The 16,943-nt window shown below is 35.7% G+C and overlaps 1 protein-coding gene across 1 annotated transcript in view; it reads left to right on the top strand.

Moving 5' to 3' along the window:
• Pgm2a (phosphoglucomutase 2) overlaps window positions 1-9,693 on the top strand; it is a 184,905-nt gene extending 175,212 nt beyond the window's left edge. The window contains exon 16 of the mRNA XM_090390365.1: window positions 9,011-9,693. Within this exon, the coding sequence (XP_090246491.1) occupies window positions 9,011-9,113 (103 nt within the window). The 3' untranslated portion in view covers window positions 9,114-9,693. The remainder of the gene's footprint in view (window positions 1-9,010) is intronic.
• The last annotated feature ends 7,250 nt before the right edge of the window (window positions 9,694-16,943 follow it).

Here is a 16,943-nt window from a genome sequence, read left to right on the forward strand (position 1 = left end):
GTGTGTCTTATACACCGGAATAAACAGTAGCATATGATAAAAATTTAAAAAAAAAAGAAAAAAGATAAAAAAAATTGATGGTGCCACACATCTTTACTTATCCCCCCCCCCCAAAAAAAAATTGTTTAAAATGATAATTGATAATTAAAAACATTAAAAAAAAAAAAACAAAAATCGTAATTTTCATTTAACTTACATTGGAAAAGCTGGGTCAATGGTGGTGTGGTATGGAGCTGGAAGAGAATCTTTTACAATCAAGATATCAGGACAACCTTCAGGATCTGGTGTTCTTTCTGATCGCTGCCTCTTGCTACTTATAGTATAAAAACTGTCCAAAGCGGATTGCTTTTGGCGCTTTCTCTGAAGATTCTTGAAATAACTTAACACCTGATCTTCAAATTTGAATTCAGTGGTTTCAATATCTGGGATTTTTCTTACTGTCCTGTTCACAATATCCCATGTAGCAAACATGTCCTTAATTTCTTGAGTTGTTGCTACTCAGTCATCCTCCTCGTTCCTCATCTCCATGCTTGCCCATCTGCTCTAATTTCTGGAGCTCCTCTGTTGTCAACTCCCTTTTATGGTCCTCAGTTAACTCCTCCACATATGCCGCATCAATCTCTAGAGCCAAGGACTCACCAAGAGTGATAATTTCCTGCTCTAGAACACCTTCAGCTTCAAATCCTTCAAAATCATGGATGACTGCAAGTTCTTCCGTCATCCATGATTTTAAGTTCTTCCAGGCTGCATTGAGGCACTGAACTGAAACTTCATTCCAAGAACTGACACTCATTTGTACACAGTCTAAGATGTTAAACCTGGTCTTCCAGAATTCCTTTAAGGTGATGGCTCTGTCTCCTGAAGTCTCTTCAAAGCACTTCGTAAGCTTGTGTAAAAATCTTCTTTGTGTAAATTTTTTTAAAGTTGGCAATCACTTGCTGATCCATTGGATGAAGCAGAGAGGTGGTATTGGGTGGGAGAAATTTGACAGTAATGAAGTTAAATTGCTCCTACAGAGATTGGGCAAGTTGGAGATCATGACCTGCAGCATTATCCAAAATTAACAGTGCCTTTAAAGGAAGTTTTTTTTTTTTTTTTTCTTTCTTTTAAGTAACCTTTGACTGAAGGACAAAACACTTAAAATACCCATTCATTGAAGAAGCATCTTGTCACCCAGGCCTTCTTGTTACACCGCCAAAATACACCCAACCTGCTTTTGATGACCTTTTGCTGTTTAAATATTCTGGGAGTTTCTGAGTGGCAAACCAACATTGGCTTAAGTTTAAAATCACCACAGGCATTGGACCCTAATAGCAGAGTAAGCCTATCCTTCATAGGCTTGTGACCAGGCAACGAGGCCTCTTCTTTTGTGATGTATGTTCGCTTATGCATCCTTTTCCAAAAGAGGCCCATTTCGTCTATATTAAAGACTTGTTGAGGAAGGTAACCCTCCTTCTCAACGAGCTCTTGAAACTCCACCTTAAAGTTTTCAGCTGCTTCCTGATAAGCACTTCAAGCCTCTCCAGGCCTTATGACACTTTTAATATTGGTCCTTTTCCTAAAATGGTTGAACCAACCTTTGCTGGCTTTAAAGTCCCCATATTGCATATCACTAGCTGAAGGTGTTTTAGTCTTTAAGTCCTAAAAATCTGCTTTGCACATTCACAAATGTATTGTCTAGGAACTATATCACCCTTCATTTGTTTTTCTTTTATCCAGAGCAGCAAAATCCTCTCCATTTCTACAATCAGTTCTCTGCCTTTTTGGACTGTGTTAGATTCATCACTTACTTTAACTTTTTTAAGGTTTTCTTTTTGTTTCACTATAGTAGAAATGGTTGACTGTGAAAAACCATATTCACACACCATTTGTTTCTAGTAACAGCAAATGTATGGCATGGCATGGATTCTATAAGATGTTTTAGTGCATTTTGGTCTAACTATAATCATTCTTCCACCAAATTTTGCATAGCTGCAACAAAGTTAGAGGAGGAGGAATTTGTAGCCAAAAGCTCTCTCCAGCATATTCCACACATTCTCAATAGGATTGAGACAGGTGAATGTGAAGGCCAAGAAAAATGATGGAAATCCACATCATGTTCTTCAAACCATTCTTGCACAATTCTGACACATGCACTGTTGCATTGCCATCTGTAAAGTGACCATCACCTTTGGGATAAAAGTGTAATATGCAAGGTGCAATAGATCTGATACAAAATTTGGGTACTCGCTGGATGACACTCAACCTTCCACTGGTATCAATGGACCCAATCAGGGCCGACGCATGGGTGTCAGCCGCCCATGCGCAAACTTTCCTAAGACTGCCCTCTACTAGAAAGGGGTTACAAAAATAATTTAAAATTTTATTATATATTTATTATTCTAATCACAGTACAACCAGTTCAAAGTATTGTTAAATATATCATAAAAAAACAGAAAAAATAAAGATTGCATAGTATGATAATAATCAGTTCAACTTGTTAATAAGTATCACTAAAAAAGAATTTAAAATTATTTATTATTATTTTAGTAATCAAAGTACATTCAGTTCAACTTATTGTTCAATATATCACAAAAAAAATAAATAAATAAATATATATATATATATATATATATATATAAAATAACAAAATATTTTTTTGGCGGCACAAAAAGATTACATACACTGAGTGATAAAGTGTCAGTGGGTTCAGTAAATAGGAAAATTCTGAGCGTGATGAATAAAAGGAAGGATTTATCAGACTTTGATAAAGGACAGATTGTGGGAGCTCGACAAGCCGGTGCCTCGATTTCCCAAACGGCTGAACTGGTGGGATGTTCGAGAGTCGCCGTTGGTAAAGTGTAGCAGGACTAGCGTCAAAGAGGTCAAACAACAACCCGACGGCAAAACTACAAAGGTTAGCGAAAGGTTGATGTTAGAGATGAGTGCCGGGTCTGACGACTCAAACAGGCGCAGCACTGTTGAAGAGTTGACTACCCAATACAACATGGGCCAACCCGGAACAATATCTGGCATAACTATGCATCGCACGTATGGGCTATACCAGCAGACGACCCCTACGGCATCCTCTCCTAACCAAGGTTCATTTACGTAAAAGAGTTGCCTGATGCAAGTTGAATTGTTTGAAGATGGGAAGAAGATGTGCTGGTCAGATAAGTCATGTTATTTACTCCACACCATGGATGGTCGTGTACGAATTTGGCGTCAACAACATGAGGCTCTTTATCCATCATGCATGGTATCAAAAGTGCAGGCCAGTGGAGGGGCATGCACTTTTGACACCATAGTGTGGGGCATGTTTCAATGGCAGGAACTTGGACCCCTGTGCATGCGGAACAACGTATCACTGGTCTCCGCTATTGTCAACTGCTTGCTGACTGTGTACACCCCATTATGTTACACTTTTTCCCGAATGGCAATAGTGTCTTCCAAGATGACAATGTGTCAAGCCATCGGGCACTTGATGTGCAGGAATGGTTTGAGGAATATAGTTCTGACTTCCAGCATATCGAATGGCCTCCGAACTCATTCAATATCAGTCCCTTAGAGCACTTGTGGGGCACTATGGAAAGGCAAATCAGGCATCTGGAAACACCAATCACCTCCATACCTGCATTGCTAGCCACATTACACACAGATTGGTTGGCCATACCTCCGAACTTCCGACATCTTGTTAAATCAATGTGCCACGTCGGATAGCTGCTGTACTGAGGGCAAAAGGACCTACGAAGTATTAGGTATGTGGTCATAATTCAGTGATCACTCAGTGTATACAAGTAACTATTAGTCTAATATTATAATCTTATATAATATGTAATAACTATAATCAAATAGCAGTCTATTGCATTAATATTTAGTGGTATGTAAATTTGTATTATATAATCACGGAATTTAATCATATACATTATAATTAAAATAACTACATAATTTGTATTCTTTGGGCTTTTGCTGCTACAAAATTCTTGATTAATGCAACAATGTCCAAATTATCCATAATATCATTTTCTATAGATATAGATATATGTTCCTGTGCCATAGTTGATCGTAAATAATTTTTTATAATTTTAAGCTTCAAGAAACTTCTTCCCCCTGGAGCAACTGACACTGGTAGTGTCAGAAAAATTCTTAGGACTACTGAAATATTCTGAAACGCATACTGTAAATTGTTCTCATATATAAAATTTAATAAATTGTGAGGAGACATTTCTGTTTTTTATAAAGCATTGTAAGGATTTTTCCTCAAAAAATGCTATGCCGTCAATATCGTGATCATTCGAATTTTTGTCATCACTTAATTTCATGTGCATATCTTTGCAATCTTTTAATATATCTTCCTCATTCCATTCTTTTAACGCATTGATATTATGGGCAATTTTAAACACTTCATTATTCTCTTTCTTCAACAGCATAAACCTTTCAGTAAGAGATGACAGAGTAGTTTCAAGTATCAAGAAAAAAAAGTATTTTAAAATTATCTTTGGCATTTTTGAACATATTCAAACATTTTTTTCTTTGGTCTTTTTTGAACCTCAGGAAAATCAGGATCGATATCCAAAATATTCACTATTTGTGTTGCAGAATTAATAACATTTTCAAATTTCTGGTCTGTTATATCATCTTTTAAATGATTTACAAGACTTTCAACATATTCAGTAACTGTTTCTATATTAAATGACGGGTTCTGCATCATTTTACTGGATGACATTGATTTGGCTTAAAATATCATGCCAAATAATAATTGAGCAAAGAAATTTAAATAAAGTTATTTTTGAAATAAGATTATTAGCCTGAGCTCTTGAATCTTTAGTATTATCATCAGTTATATCCAAGAGGGCATGATAAATTTTCAAAATGTTAATTTTAAGAGGCATTATTGCACCTATTCAACTTTCCCATCTTGTATTTGATAGCGATTTTGTGCGTTAAATTTTGAACGTGAGATTTTAATATAGCCCAATGCTTAGTAGATGAGGAAGGAAAAATAACTAATTCCTGTATAACATCAAAAAAAATCAATTATCTCAAACGAAATTTTTACTGCATCATTGACTACTAAAATTAAACAGTGAGCAGAACATGGTACAAAGAAGGCTCTAGAATTTGCTTCAATAATTTTTTGTTGGAGCCCATTGTTGTCTACCACGCATATTTGTACCGTTATCATATCCTTAACCGCGTAAATCCGAAATGTTAAGATTTAATGAATTTAAATGATATGAAATAAATGTGTATAATCCCTGGCCAGTGGTATCGTCGACAGAGCAAAATCCCAAAAAATGTTAGTGAATTTTTGCAATGTTATTATTTTTATTAAGATGATAGCAAGAGTTAATTGTTCTGTTAGGCATATATTCGGAGTTGTATCAAGAATTAAAGAATAATATTTTGCATTTTTAACCATATCTAAAATATTTTGTTTTATACCTTCGGAAATTATATGAATTCCTTCATTCTGTATATTATCTCCCAAATGTTTGAATGTGACAACATTATTGAATCAAATTTAGCAACGGTTTCTATAATTTTAGAAAGTTACCATTCTTCTTATCATATAAATTTTTGGAAGAACCTCTAAAAGCAATACACTGCCCTGATAAATAATGTATTATGTATATTAAACAAGTTCAATAACTGATTGCCAATATTTTTTCTAGGTGCCGTGCAGTCTGTTCTATTACGTCAATCATATATTTATTACTTAAAGACAGTTTGAATTCACAATACTTTTTACTATTTTTAATAATGAGGGCACTTCTCTCATGTGTTCCTAGTATATGTGGTAAATGTTGCTAATCATTAAAGCCATATTCACTACTAAACTTTGATTTTTGATTATCAAATAGCCTACAACAGTAGCAAAAAAAACAGAATTTCGCATTTTAGAGTATATCAAATAATTTCTTTTGACTTTTCCTTCTCATTACAACTGTTTTTTTCTCAGTTCATGTCTGTCACATAACCTTTTGTTTGTCATGTAGCGTAACACAGGGGTACCTTTACAGAATTTGAGCCTTTCTGTGAAAAAAATAATAATATAGGCTATATATATATATATATATATATATATATTTTTTTTTTTTTTTTTTTTTTTAATTTTAATATTCAGCTAATCGAGCCCAAATCTGCCCCCTTGATGAACCGCCCATGTGCGGGGGCACACCCTGAACATGGCGGCCCTGGGCCCAATCCATGCCAAAAAAAAACATTCATCATACCCATGATACCACCTCCAGATGCTTGGATTGTCTTAACAAGGCAAGCAGGTCAATTGCTTTATGAGGTTCTTGCCGCACCCTCTATGTACCATCAGTGCAGAACAAAGTGTATCATGGTTCATCTGACTGCGTGGTTTCTTCCATTGTTCCACTGTACAATCACAATCTTTCTCACCACTGCAAGTGGTTTTTTTTTTTTTTTTTTGTTTTTTTTTTAAACAAGTGACAGGCAACTGCCACTTATTTCAAATAGGCAGGTGACTGCCAATATCCAATTTCTTCAATTCCCTGCATGTGGTATGGGCAGTTTTGGGCTTGGTTGAATTTTCTGCACTGAATGCCTTATTTTTCTATATAGTCCTTTTTAGAGTATGACAGCTTTGCCATTGAAGTAATGTTTTTCTGCCATGCTTATACCTTTGAGATCTATGCTTTTGAGAAGCCAGTTACGTTTTTCATTTCTTGAATCATGGCTCCCACTAAACATGCACCCACGATAAGACCTTTTTCAAAGTCTGATAGATCACATGTTTTCCACATTCTGGCTTCAGATTACTGCAGTTGAAAAGCATGTGCAATCTTTATACTCAACAAGGCAACACATCCTCTCCCCCCCCATGTCACAGTTTCTTGCATCTATTTGCATTTATTTCTCCCCCCCCATCACAGTTTCTTGCATCTGTTTGCATTTATTTGTATTTCTTCTGTTAATACAAAGTGGTTTTTTTTTTTTTTTTTGCCAGTGTGTATTAGGTTGTTATCGGGCATCATTCTGCCTGAGTTAAGTGAATGAAGTGTCCTTGACAGGATCATATTTCAGCAGGATGGAGCACCACCTCATTTCCATTAGAATGTAATTAATCTTCTTGAGAATGCATTTGGCAATAATCTCATTGGCCGTAGTTTTGATATTGATGTCTTCCATGACGTCCCAATTTAAATTCTTGCAACTTTAGTTTGTGTCCTCTTGAAATACTATATTTAAAAACCCATCCTTTAAATTTACTGTAATTTAAACTTGCAGTTATAAGAAAGGTTTCAGTATTGATCCAGAACACTAACAACTGTGAATAATTGTTTCTTGACTAGCCTTAATAATTGAAAATGTAGGATGCTCAAACTGAGATTGGATACTTTGTTCCAAACAAATTTTGTAATATTTTTTTTTTTTTGAGCAGTAATAAATGAATGGCCATTTGTAATATTTAAATCCATTTAGCAAATTATTTTATACTTGTATTTTAATAATTGCATATCAATTATGAAAAAAGTTTATAGTCTTGATAGAAAAATTCTCTCATGAAGCAGAAAAAAGGAGAATGTTTAAGTACTCTAAAGTTGACATGGTAGGTGTTTGATGGAAGAGGATAGAACACGTTTCATGTATCTAGAACTGTAGTTCCGTAGAACTGTAGAACTATGTGATACTTGTCAGGCTGACCTATATAAGCATATTTTGCATCCCTTTTAATCAAAATTAGCATGCATTGAGAAGCTGATTAATAATAAACACAAGGATACAAGTATATTGTGAGCAGTTTTACTTCACAAAATGACAAACCAAAATATTACTAAATACAGTTGTTCACAATACAATAACTCCAATATACTAACATCTGTGTTGTTAGTATATTTCAACTATCTGTCCAGCAATTTGAATAGAATTAGTTTGGTGGGGTGAGCTGAAGTCTCCATACTTGAACACAGTATTCCAAATGTGGTCTTATATAATTGTTATTTTAAATGTTACTCATCAAATTAAGAAAACTTACAACAAAGCAAAACTAAAATAATTACTTTATGCAAAAAAAAATATATTCATTGAGATTTAAATCAGATAACTCACAGTCTCTAAAAAATCATTGATAATCTGCTAGTTGGTGACCCATTTTGGACTTGTTTTCATATGCTTTGAAGATTACCGTGTTCATTATATACTGAGTGGATAGAAATCGTGGGATACCTACCTAGTAATGGGTAGGCCCACCTTTTGCCCGGATAAGGGCAGTCACATGGTGAGGCATTGAATCATCTAGTTCACAAAAGCATTCCACAGGTATTTCCATCGCATTCCTGGGTGGAGGATCCAAAGCTTGAATGGACCTTTCCACAGCATCCCAAAGATGCTCCACAGGGTTCATGTCTGGTGAACAGGGAGGCCATTCCATGGTTGTAAAATCTGCCGGGAGACTTCCTGCTGGAAGAGCCCATTCCCTATGGGTGCACGATAACCATGAAATGTATATGGTGTGCAAGGATGGACAATTAACCTGGACCATTCAGAAATGCATCTAAACATACCAGAGGTCCCAACATGTGCCAGTTGAACATGCCCCAGACCATTACCAACTGTCCTCCACCTGCCTGAACAGTTCCTTGTTCACATGACAGGTGCATAGCTTTGTGCGGTTTCCACCCGATACGCATCCTTTTGTCCTAGACATTTTCAGCTTTAAGAATGCCCACTTTTTTGCTCCTTAATCAGAGAATTTTTTTATCTGTTGAACTAATGTATGTGTGTGGTCCATGAGCTCCTAGATCAATGTGGTCTGCCAATTATGAGAGAGATTTCTGCCAAAGAAGAATCCCACATAGATTGTTTTGCTTTTCTATTGTGTCACATTTTTTGATATAATTACTAACATACAGGTTGAATATGGACCAAGACCTAAGTAAATAATTTATCCTGTTAGTTTTTTTTTTTTTTTTTTTTTTTTAGATTTAAATAATCAGTATCCTTAAATTAAATATTCTTTGAAAAGCTGAACTGTTAAAAATGGTTCATTTTCTTTTAGTGACTGGTCAGCAGTGAACATGGAGCTGAAGACACTTGTTAACTTTATTGTAGAAGAATGGATGGAACCAGAAAAGAATAGTTTGATTCCTCGTAGTGATTAGTAGGTTACCCAAATTAATTTAATTACTGCTGAATGATCAGCATTAAGTAATGCAGTTTTACCTGCTCCAATTTGAATTCCAACCTGTGAACTGTGTTACGTGCTGTGGGGTTTTTCAGTGTTTTTGTGTTGACCACTTCCAGGGTAATAATAAGTTGTAAAATCTGTAGTTTATTGAACAGAATTTAAAGTTAATTATGAAGACGGCTTCCTAATAAACTTAGCTTTTCATTAGTATTTGGAATCTTCCTAGGATGCTGCCACATAGTGTATTTTGTTCAAAAGTCATAAATGTTAGTCATACAAAAGTGATATGCACATAAGTGATGTTAAGGATACACATGTGGCTACGGATTAGCTAACAGAAAGAAATGACTATTCTATACTTCTTTCTAGTCAGGTTTTAAGAAATTGTGCAGGGGAAAATGGCACATAGATTTGTTAAGGAAAACATGAAGATGCTTAATATGTGATACTATTCATGAAATTTTAAATTATAAGATAATATATGTTAGCTTACAGTTGCCATGAGCTTACAGATTTTTGCTGCTTTTTGTATTGGCTGAATGATTTGATTTTGCACATATATGCAGAAATGTTTTAGTATATAGCCTTTCTTGTAGAAAAAAAATTTCTTTTAACATGTGATATAATTCCAAAGATTATTTTCATATTGTAAATTTTTCAGACTTTTTTTTCTGTAATTTGCACATAAATATGTGTACCTAAGTTAAGTAGAAACATGACTGTTAATAAATACCTAAAGTTTGATGCATCTTGAAGATCATGCTAGTTAATGCATCAGCATTCTTAGTGTAATACTTTAAAAGATGGGTTTTAGACGAAATTGAAGTTATAAGTGTACACCACTTAGGGGAAAAAGAAGAGTATATGTAGAAATATTTTGATTACATATGGTTTGACTAATACATTTTATATAATGCATAATTATATTATTAAAAAGCTAATAGAATAAACGCACAAGGCGTAATAAGCTACGGATTGGTAATAAACTATAAAAATCAGTGATATATCACCATATATTTAGCATAAGTTGAGGCATAAGATGCAAGCTTATACAGCATCAGCCAAAAAAATTTCACCCATCTGGTCACTCCAAATGTTTGTCTAGTTCAGCCTTAAATTTATTTAAGCTATCAACTTCCACAACGACAGATGGAAGTCTGTTCCAGCAATCAACCACCTGTTGCCTAAAGACACACTTCCTCACATTTATTCTACAACTGTCTTTCCTCAATTTGAATCTATGCTCCCCCCTTCAGGTTCTTAGTCTGAGTAAGCGGAAGTATCCTGTTAGCATTGAGCCTGCTCAAACCATTCAAGGCCTTATACACCTCAGTCAGATCACCTGTCTCCTGATGCTGCAACTCACAGAACTTAAGCCTTTCTTCATAAGTGCACCCCTTTGTTCCCCTCGCCAATCTTGTTGCCCTTTTCTGTACTCATTCTAGCAACTCTACATCTCTCCTAAAATGAGGCCTCCAGACCTGTATACAGTACTCAAGGTGTGGCCTGACCATTGCCTTATACAAAGGGATAATCACCTCCTTGTCTCAGCTAGCAAAATTCCTATATATCTTTGACAAAACCCCATGACCTGCTCTGGCAGCCCATCTGCACTGCTCAGAAAACTTCATATCTGGCTGCACAATTATCCCCCTGATCTCTTTCATTTATCAGTAGTAGACTAAACTACAAAAGTAGTGTAAATAGCATCAATTTTATTATATCTCATATTGTGACTACTTTCACATGGTAACTCGTGAAGGTAGTGACAAAGAGATACAATAAAATCTATGCCATTTACACTACTTTTGTAGTTTCTTCTACTATGGATAAATATATGGTGATATATTACTGATTATTATATGAGGCTTATGCTGCACCAGCCAAAAAAAAATTCCCAAGTTACCCTGTGAGAGAGAGAGAGAGAGAGAGAGAGAGAGAGAGAGAGAGAGAGAGAGAGAGAGAGAGAGAGAGAGAGAGAGAGAGTCACCAAGAAGAGAAGAATGATGATATCCACCTCAGGACCCTGGGTGTGCCAAGCCCATACTCACCAGACACGAACCCCTGGGGTTTATTAAACAGCATATTACTTCACAAAGTGGAACATCTGAATAACAAGTGTGCACACACACACACAACACTATGTACTGTCAAAAGCGTTGAGACACCTTCCAACTTTAATGAAGGAATATATATATATATATATATATAACTTATGGATTACAGTTTATAGAGCTTTAATGGTTGGGTATAACAGCATGCAATGACAACCACCTGTTATTACATATCATTGCACTCCATTTAAACCTTCCAAAGCCATATTGTGACCGAAAGGTTGGAAGAAGGAAACAATGTGATGCACAGCAGTTCATGAGAAAGGTCAATAATGCTGGCAAAGAGAAATCCCTGAAGAGGGGGTAATTACATATCTCTGCCAAGGGTGTGGTCATAGGTTCATGAATGAACAGGAATGATCATTTATTCTGTATTGAATGAACAGGAGTGGTTGTGTATTCATGATTCAGCTCAGATAATCAAATACTAGTTTGGAGAATGCTCACAGAATTACTTAGTGGAATTCATTGTCTAGTGGAGTATGGATTTTCAGAACAATCACTCACTGCTGAAACTGTTTAAAGCTAGCCCACCTGAATAAAGGTTTTCATCAGAATTTTAGGCTTAAAAGTGGCAGCCTGATTCAGTAATTTTATATACTCAGGAATATTTGATATCATTACTGTAGAACAACTATAAAGAAGTGTCAGGCTGTGTACTTGTTATGGATGCAGAATAAGTGATTATCAAGTTCACTCTACCTGTGTTCTCTGTACTTCATACACTGAGTTCAGCAAACATGGCTTGAGTTTCTTCTAGATTGCAGAAGGCCTTTGGGCTTTCTTCTCACTGTGGTTGAATTAGTAAATCTCTGGCAGCGGTTGCTTAGCAAATCAGAAGAAAATGGTTCTTAAATCAGGTGGTTTTTCATCCAGGTAATTGAAAAACTTTCTGATTTGTATGCATTGAGTAAGCAGTGAACAAGTTAATGTTGAAGTTTGTGCAAATAAAGGTTAGAGGTTAAAGTTATTTTTATTTCAGGAAGCAAACTCTTTATGTTGTCTAAAAATCTGGGTATTATTGAAGATGAGCATAGGTGATTCATAAGAAGATTCATATTTCTGGGAGATTATAAGGTTGGAATTTAGGAAGGTTGAAGTTGGCTAAGTTATATTTTCTAATTAAAAAATAATCAACATTAATGAAACTGATGTTGGTGTTCAAGATGTTTTGCTGTCATCATCATACCTGTGGGTAGGATATTTAGTCAGTGGAAGCAGGCAAATGATTTATGAAAGTGAAAAAATAGTTCAAAGAACAAAATCTTCATATATTTCAGTAGTAGTTAAAGGAAATTGGCTGCCCAATTTGAAGCAGCAGCAAACAGGCCACCGGGTGGAAACTTTTCGAGTCATTTATTCCTGGTCTGGCCATTGTCGGTTCACTGTATTGAATAGTTATTACTGTTTCTCCAAAGTTTTCCAAGCAATCTGTCCAAAAAATAGTAACATTAAAAGAAGTATTCCTGTGGGGATTGACACTGACAGAATGCATAATAGCGTTTTTTAATTGAAAGAAAGTTTTTGGGCTATTGTAACAGTTGGCACTGATGGGATTTTTCACAACCAGAGTTAAAGTAATGACAACAGAGCATATTTGTCTACCTCTTTAGAAATTAGATGGTATTAGCAAATTTGAATTAAGAAGAAAACAGAAGTAAACTTAGAAATATGGATTGAGATAAAATTTAGAGATATGGATTGGCTGGTTTTTCATATCGCAGGAGTTGATTTAACAAGGTCATGAGAGAGAGAGAGAAAGATACATTTAACATACTTTTTATATACGAAGTAAGATAGATAACAGTTGACTAGTGGCTTTAACATGACAGTGCCATTCAGATACAGTAATTTGGATTTATTAGTATCTTGTACCTATTGCAAGATCTCATTCCAGTAGTAGAAAAGGAAGCTGAAAAATTTTTAAGCACACCAACAATGATGTACCTTGTTTTTGTTTCAAATACCCTTTACATTTGTTAGAAAATTAAAACTCCTAACTAAAGTAATAGTTTAAAAATGATTTCATTAATGTAATCCAAAAATTTAAAGCAGTAGTCAGAGCAGGGATATGATGGATAAAATTTACGATTAGCAAAAATTAATTTTAAATTCATCTTTTGATGATTCCACCCTCTGATGTTTGTCATGAATGGAAATGTTTCTGGGAAGCCATCTAGCACAAAACTAACTTTGATCATTCCTAAATTAGGATTAAGAAGCATATGATGCAAGAAAGCAAGCTAATACAGCATCAGCCAAAAAAAAAATAATAAAAAAATAAAATAACCTTCCCATTACACCTATCTATTCACTACAAAAGTTTGTCCAGTTCTTCCTTGAATTTATTTAAGGTATCAACTTCCACAACAACAGATGGAATTTTGTTCCAGCAATCAACAATCCACTGACTAAAGGCAAATTTCCGCACATCAATTCTGCAACTGTCTTTCCTCAGTTTGAATTTATGCCCCCTCATGTGAGTAATCTGAGCAAGAAGAAGAATCCCATCAGCATTGAGCTTGCTCAAATCATTCAAGACCTTATACACCTTAATCAGATCACCTCATAGGTGCTTAGTCTCCAGATGCTGCAATTTGCAGAACTTAAGCCTTTCTTGCTAAGAACAACCTTTTTTCCAGCAGCTCTACATCCTTCCTAAAATGAGGCCTCCAGTATATAACAATAATAAATGCTCATTTATTATTATTAAAATCTCTCCATGGGAAATTAAGTACTTTTTTCAAGCTCAGACACTTCAATTCTATTTTCTAAAAATTTTTCTTTGCAATGGCAACTGTGTCAGAATTGATTCCTTTATATGGTTGACCATACCTCAGATAATCCTCAACTGAGACTCTCATCTTAATTTATGAACTCTGCCAACCACCTTGCAACAGGTGGTTGGCAGAGTTTATATTATCTCATATTATGGGTAGTACTTCCCAAGCATTGTAGTCATTCTTTCATGGATTTCTTTAGCATTTCTGCCGCTTTGGTCAAAAATTTGATTAACTGAACGAAGCTCAGTTTTCTGGATTTCATTCTTCTTTCACCTACCAACTAAAAATTTATAAACTATTTAAGATATTGACATACAATTTCTTTCGTCCTATTTTATAAGATTTTAAGCTATCAAAATAAGCCATTCTATTATAGACTATAATAAATTCTTGGCTAGAGCCCTAGACTACGATAGGATTCACTTGAACAAATGAGTTAGTGCAAATTCATCAGATTTGTACTTGAATCCTGAAGTCAGTAAATTGGCATTTTAATTATATCTCATTCAAGGAATTAATCGTGGATGCTACTAAAAGTTTCATACCTATTAAGAAATATTATTCAAGGTTTAGGCCTAAATGGTTATCAAATGAACTAATGAGACTCGTGACAGAGAAGAAAAATGCATGGGATGCATATAAATTAATAAGCGACTCAGAAGCCTATGGCAGATATAAGCTAGTCTGTAATCAGGTCACAAAGGAGGTTAGGCAGGCGAAGGCAGATTACGAGAAATCTTTGGCAAAAGATGCTAAGAAAAACAGCAAGGATTTCTATACTTATATAAACTCTAAAAGGAAGGGGATGAATCTGATTTGGCTGTTGATGATCCTGCTCAGATAGCAGACAAACTGAATGAGTATTTTGCATCTATATTCACACATGAGGAGTTATTAAGGTTTGAAAATAGCAGAAGGTTATCAAATTGTAGCAGGATACTTAATGATTTTGTAATAACTGAGAGCAAAGTGGAGGAGAAATTGTTGAAGTTAAACATAAGGAAAGCACCTGGGGTGGATGGGATCTATCCAGTTATATTAAAGGAGGCGGCAAAGCAACTAAGCAAACCTTTAGCCATAATTATGAGAGCATCCTAGGACTCAGGGGAGAGGTCCCCACGGATTGGAGATGTGCAATTGTATCCCCAAATCACAAAGGGGGATCGAAGGGTGATACGAGTAAATACAGACCACTTAGTTTAACTTCTGTTCCGGGTAAAATAATGGAGTCACTTGTTAAAGATGCATTGCAGGATCATCTAGACAAGACTGCAATAATTCAGAAACAGCATGGGTGTGTTAAAGGAAAGTCTTGTCTTACAAATTGGATAGGATATTATGATGTGGTTAGAAAGGAACTGGATGCAAAAAATAATTTTGATATCATATATTTGGATTTCAGGAAAGCTTTTGACACTGTTGTGCCTGGAAGACTATTGTACAAATTGGAGCAGAATGGTATTAAGGGTAAGTTGCTACAATGGATAAAAGGATGGTTGAGTGGGAGAAGACAGAGGATGGTAATTAATGGGTGCTGCTCTTCATGGACTAATGTTATTAGTGGAGTCCCACAGAGTTCGGCTTTTGGTCCACTGTTGTTTTGTATATTTATCAATGACATTGATGAAGGTTTATCAGGCTTAGTGTTGAAGTTTGCAGATGATACAAAGGTTGGCAGGGTTGTTAATGACAGTAATGGCAGTGTGCTACTGCAACAGGATCTAGATAATTTGGGCAGATGGGCTAAGAAGTGGCAACTGAAGTTTAACCTTGACAAATGCAAAGTACTGCATATGGATAGAAGTAACCCCAGAGAACCGTACCAACTGTGTGGTACTACACTTAAGGTGGTAGAAAATGAAAAAGACCTGGGAGTAATTGTCCAGTTGGATATGAAGTTTTCTGAGCAATGCAGAGAGGCTGCCAGGGCAGGTCATGGGGTTTTGTCAATGATATATAGGAATTTTGCTAGCAGGGAGAAGGAGGTGATTGTCCCTCTGTATAAGGCAGTGGTCAGGCCGTGCCTTGAGTACTGCATTCAGGTCTAGAGGCCTCATTTTAGAAAGGATGTAGATTTGCTTGAGCATGTACAGAGAAGGGCAACAAGATTGGTGAGGGGAATGAAGGGATCCTCTTACCAAGAGAGGCTTAAGTCTGCAAATTGCTGTGGCTGGAGACTAGGCACCTGCGTGGTGATCTGATTGAGGTGTATAAGGCCTTGAATGGGTTGAGAATGCTGAATTCTGATGGGATTCTTCCACTTGTTCAGATTACAAACCTAAGGGGGCATAAATTCAAATTAAGAAAAGACAGATGTAGAATAGATGTGCGGAAATTTGCCTTTAGCCAACGGGTGGTTAATTGCTGGAACAAACTTCCATCTGTCGTTGTGGAAGTTGATAGGTTAAATAAATTTAAGGAGGAACTGGACAGGCATTTGGAGGGAACTGTATGATTTTTTTTTTTTTTTTTGGCTGATGCTGCATAAGCTCATACACTTGCTTTCTTGCATCACATGCCACTACTACTACATATTATGAAAACCTGCACAATGAGTTGCCATGATATTGAACTACCTCAAATAAGTAAAGTTTCACCAATGGAGAAGACCAATGTTACTTATTCTTGGCAGATACCACCACCCAGGTGGCACTGTTTAGAGGCTTGTTGGGCTCTCCTCAGTGAATGAGTAGGTACCCCTGGTGTTGCAATAAGTGACAACCCAGTTATGAAGTATAACTCAACAATATGAGAGATGCTGAATGGTATATAATAGTATATGCATTTGCACCAACTTGTTCATTCAAGTGAATCCTATTGTAATCCGAGGCTCTAGCCCAGAATTTATTATAGTCTATACTATTATACACCATTTGGAATCTCTCGTATTGTAGAGTTATAATTCAT

This window comes from Mastigoproctus giganteus, chromosome 2, assembly GCF_048544385.1.
Source record: "Mastigoproctus giganteus isolate SK-2022 chromosome 2, ASM4854438v1, whole genome shotgun sequence".
In the NCBI taxonomy this organism is placed as follows: domain Eukaryota; kingdom Metazoa; phylum Arthropoda; class Arachnida; order Uropygi; family Thelyphonidae; genus Mastigoproctus; species Mastigoproctus giganteus.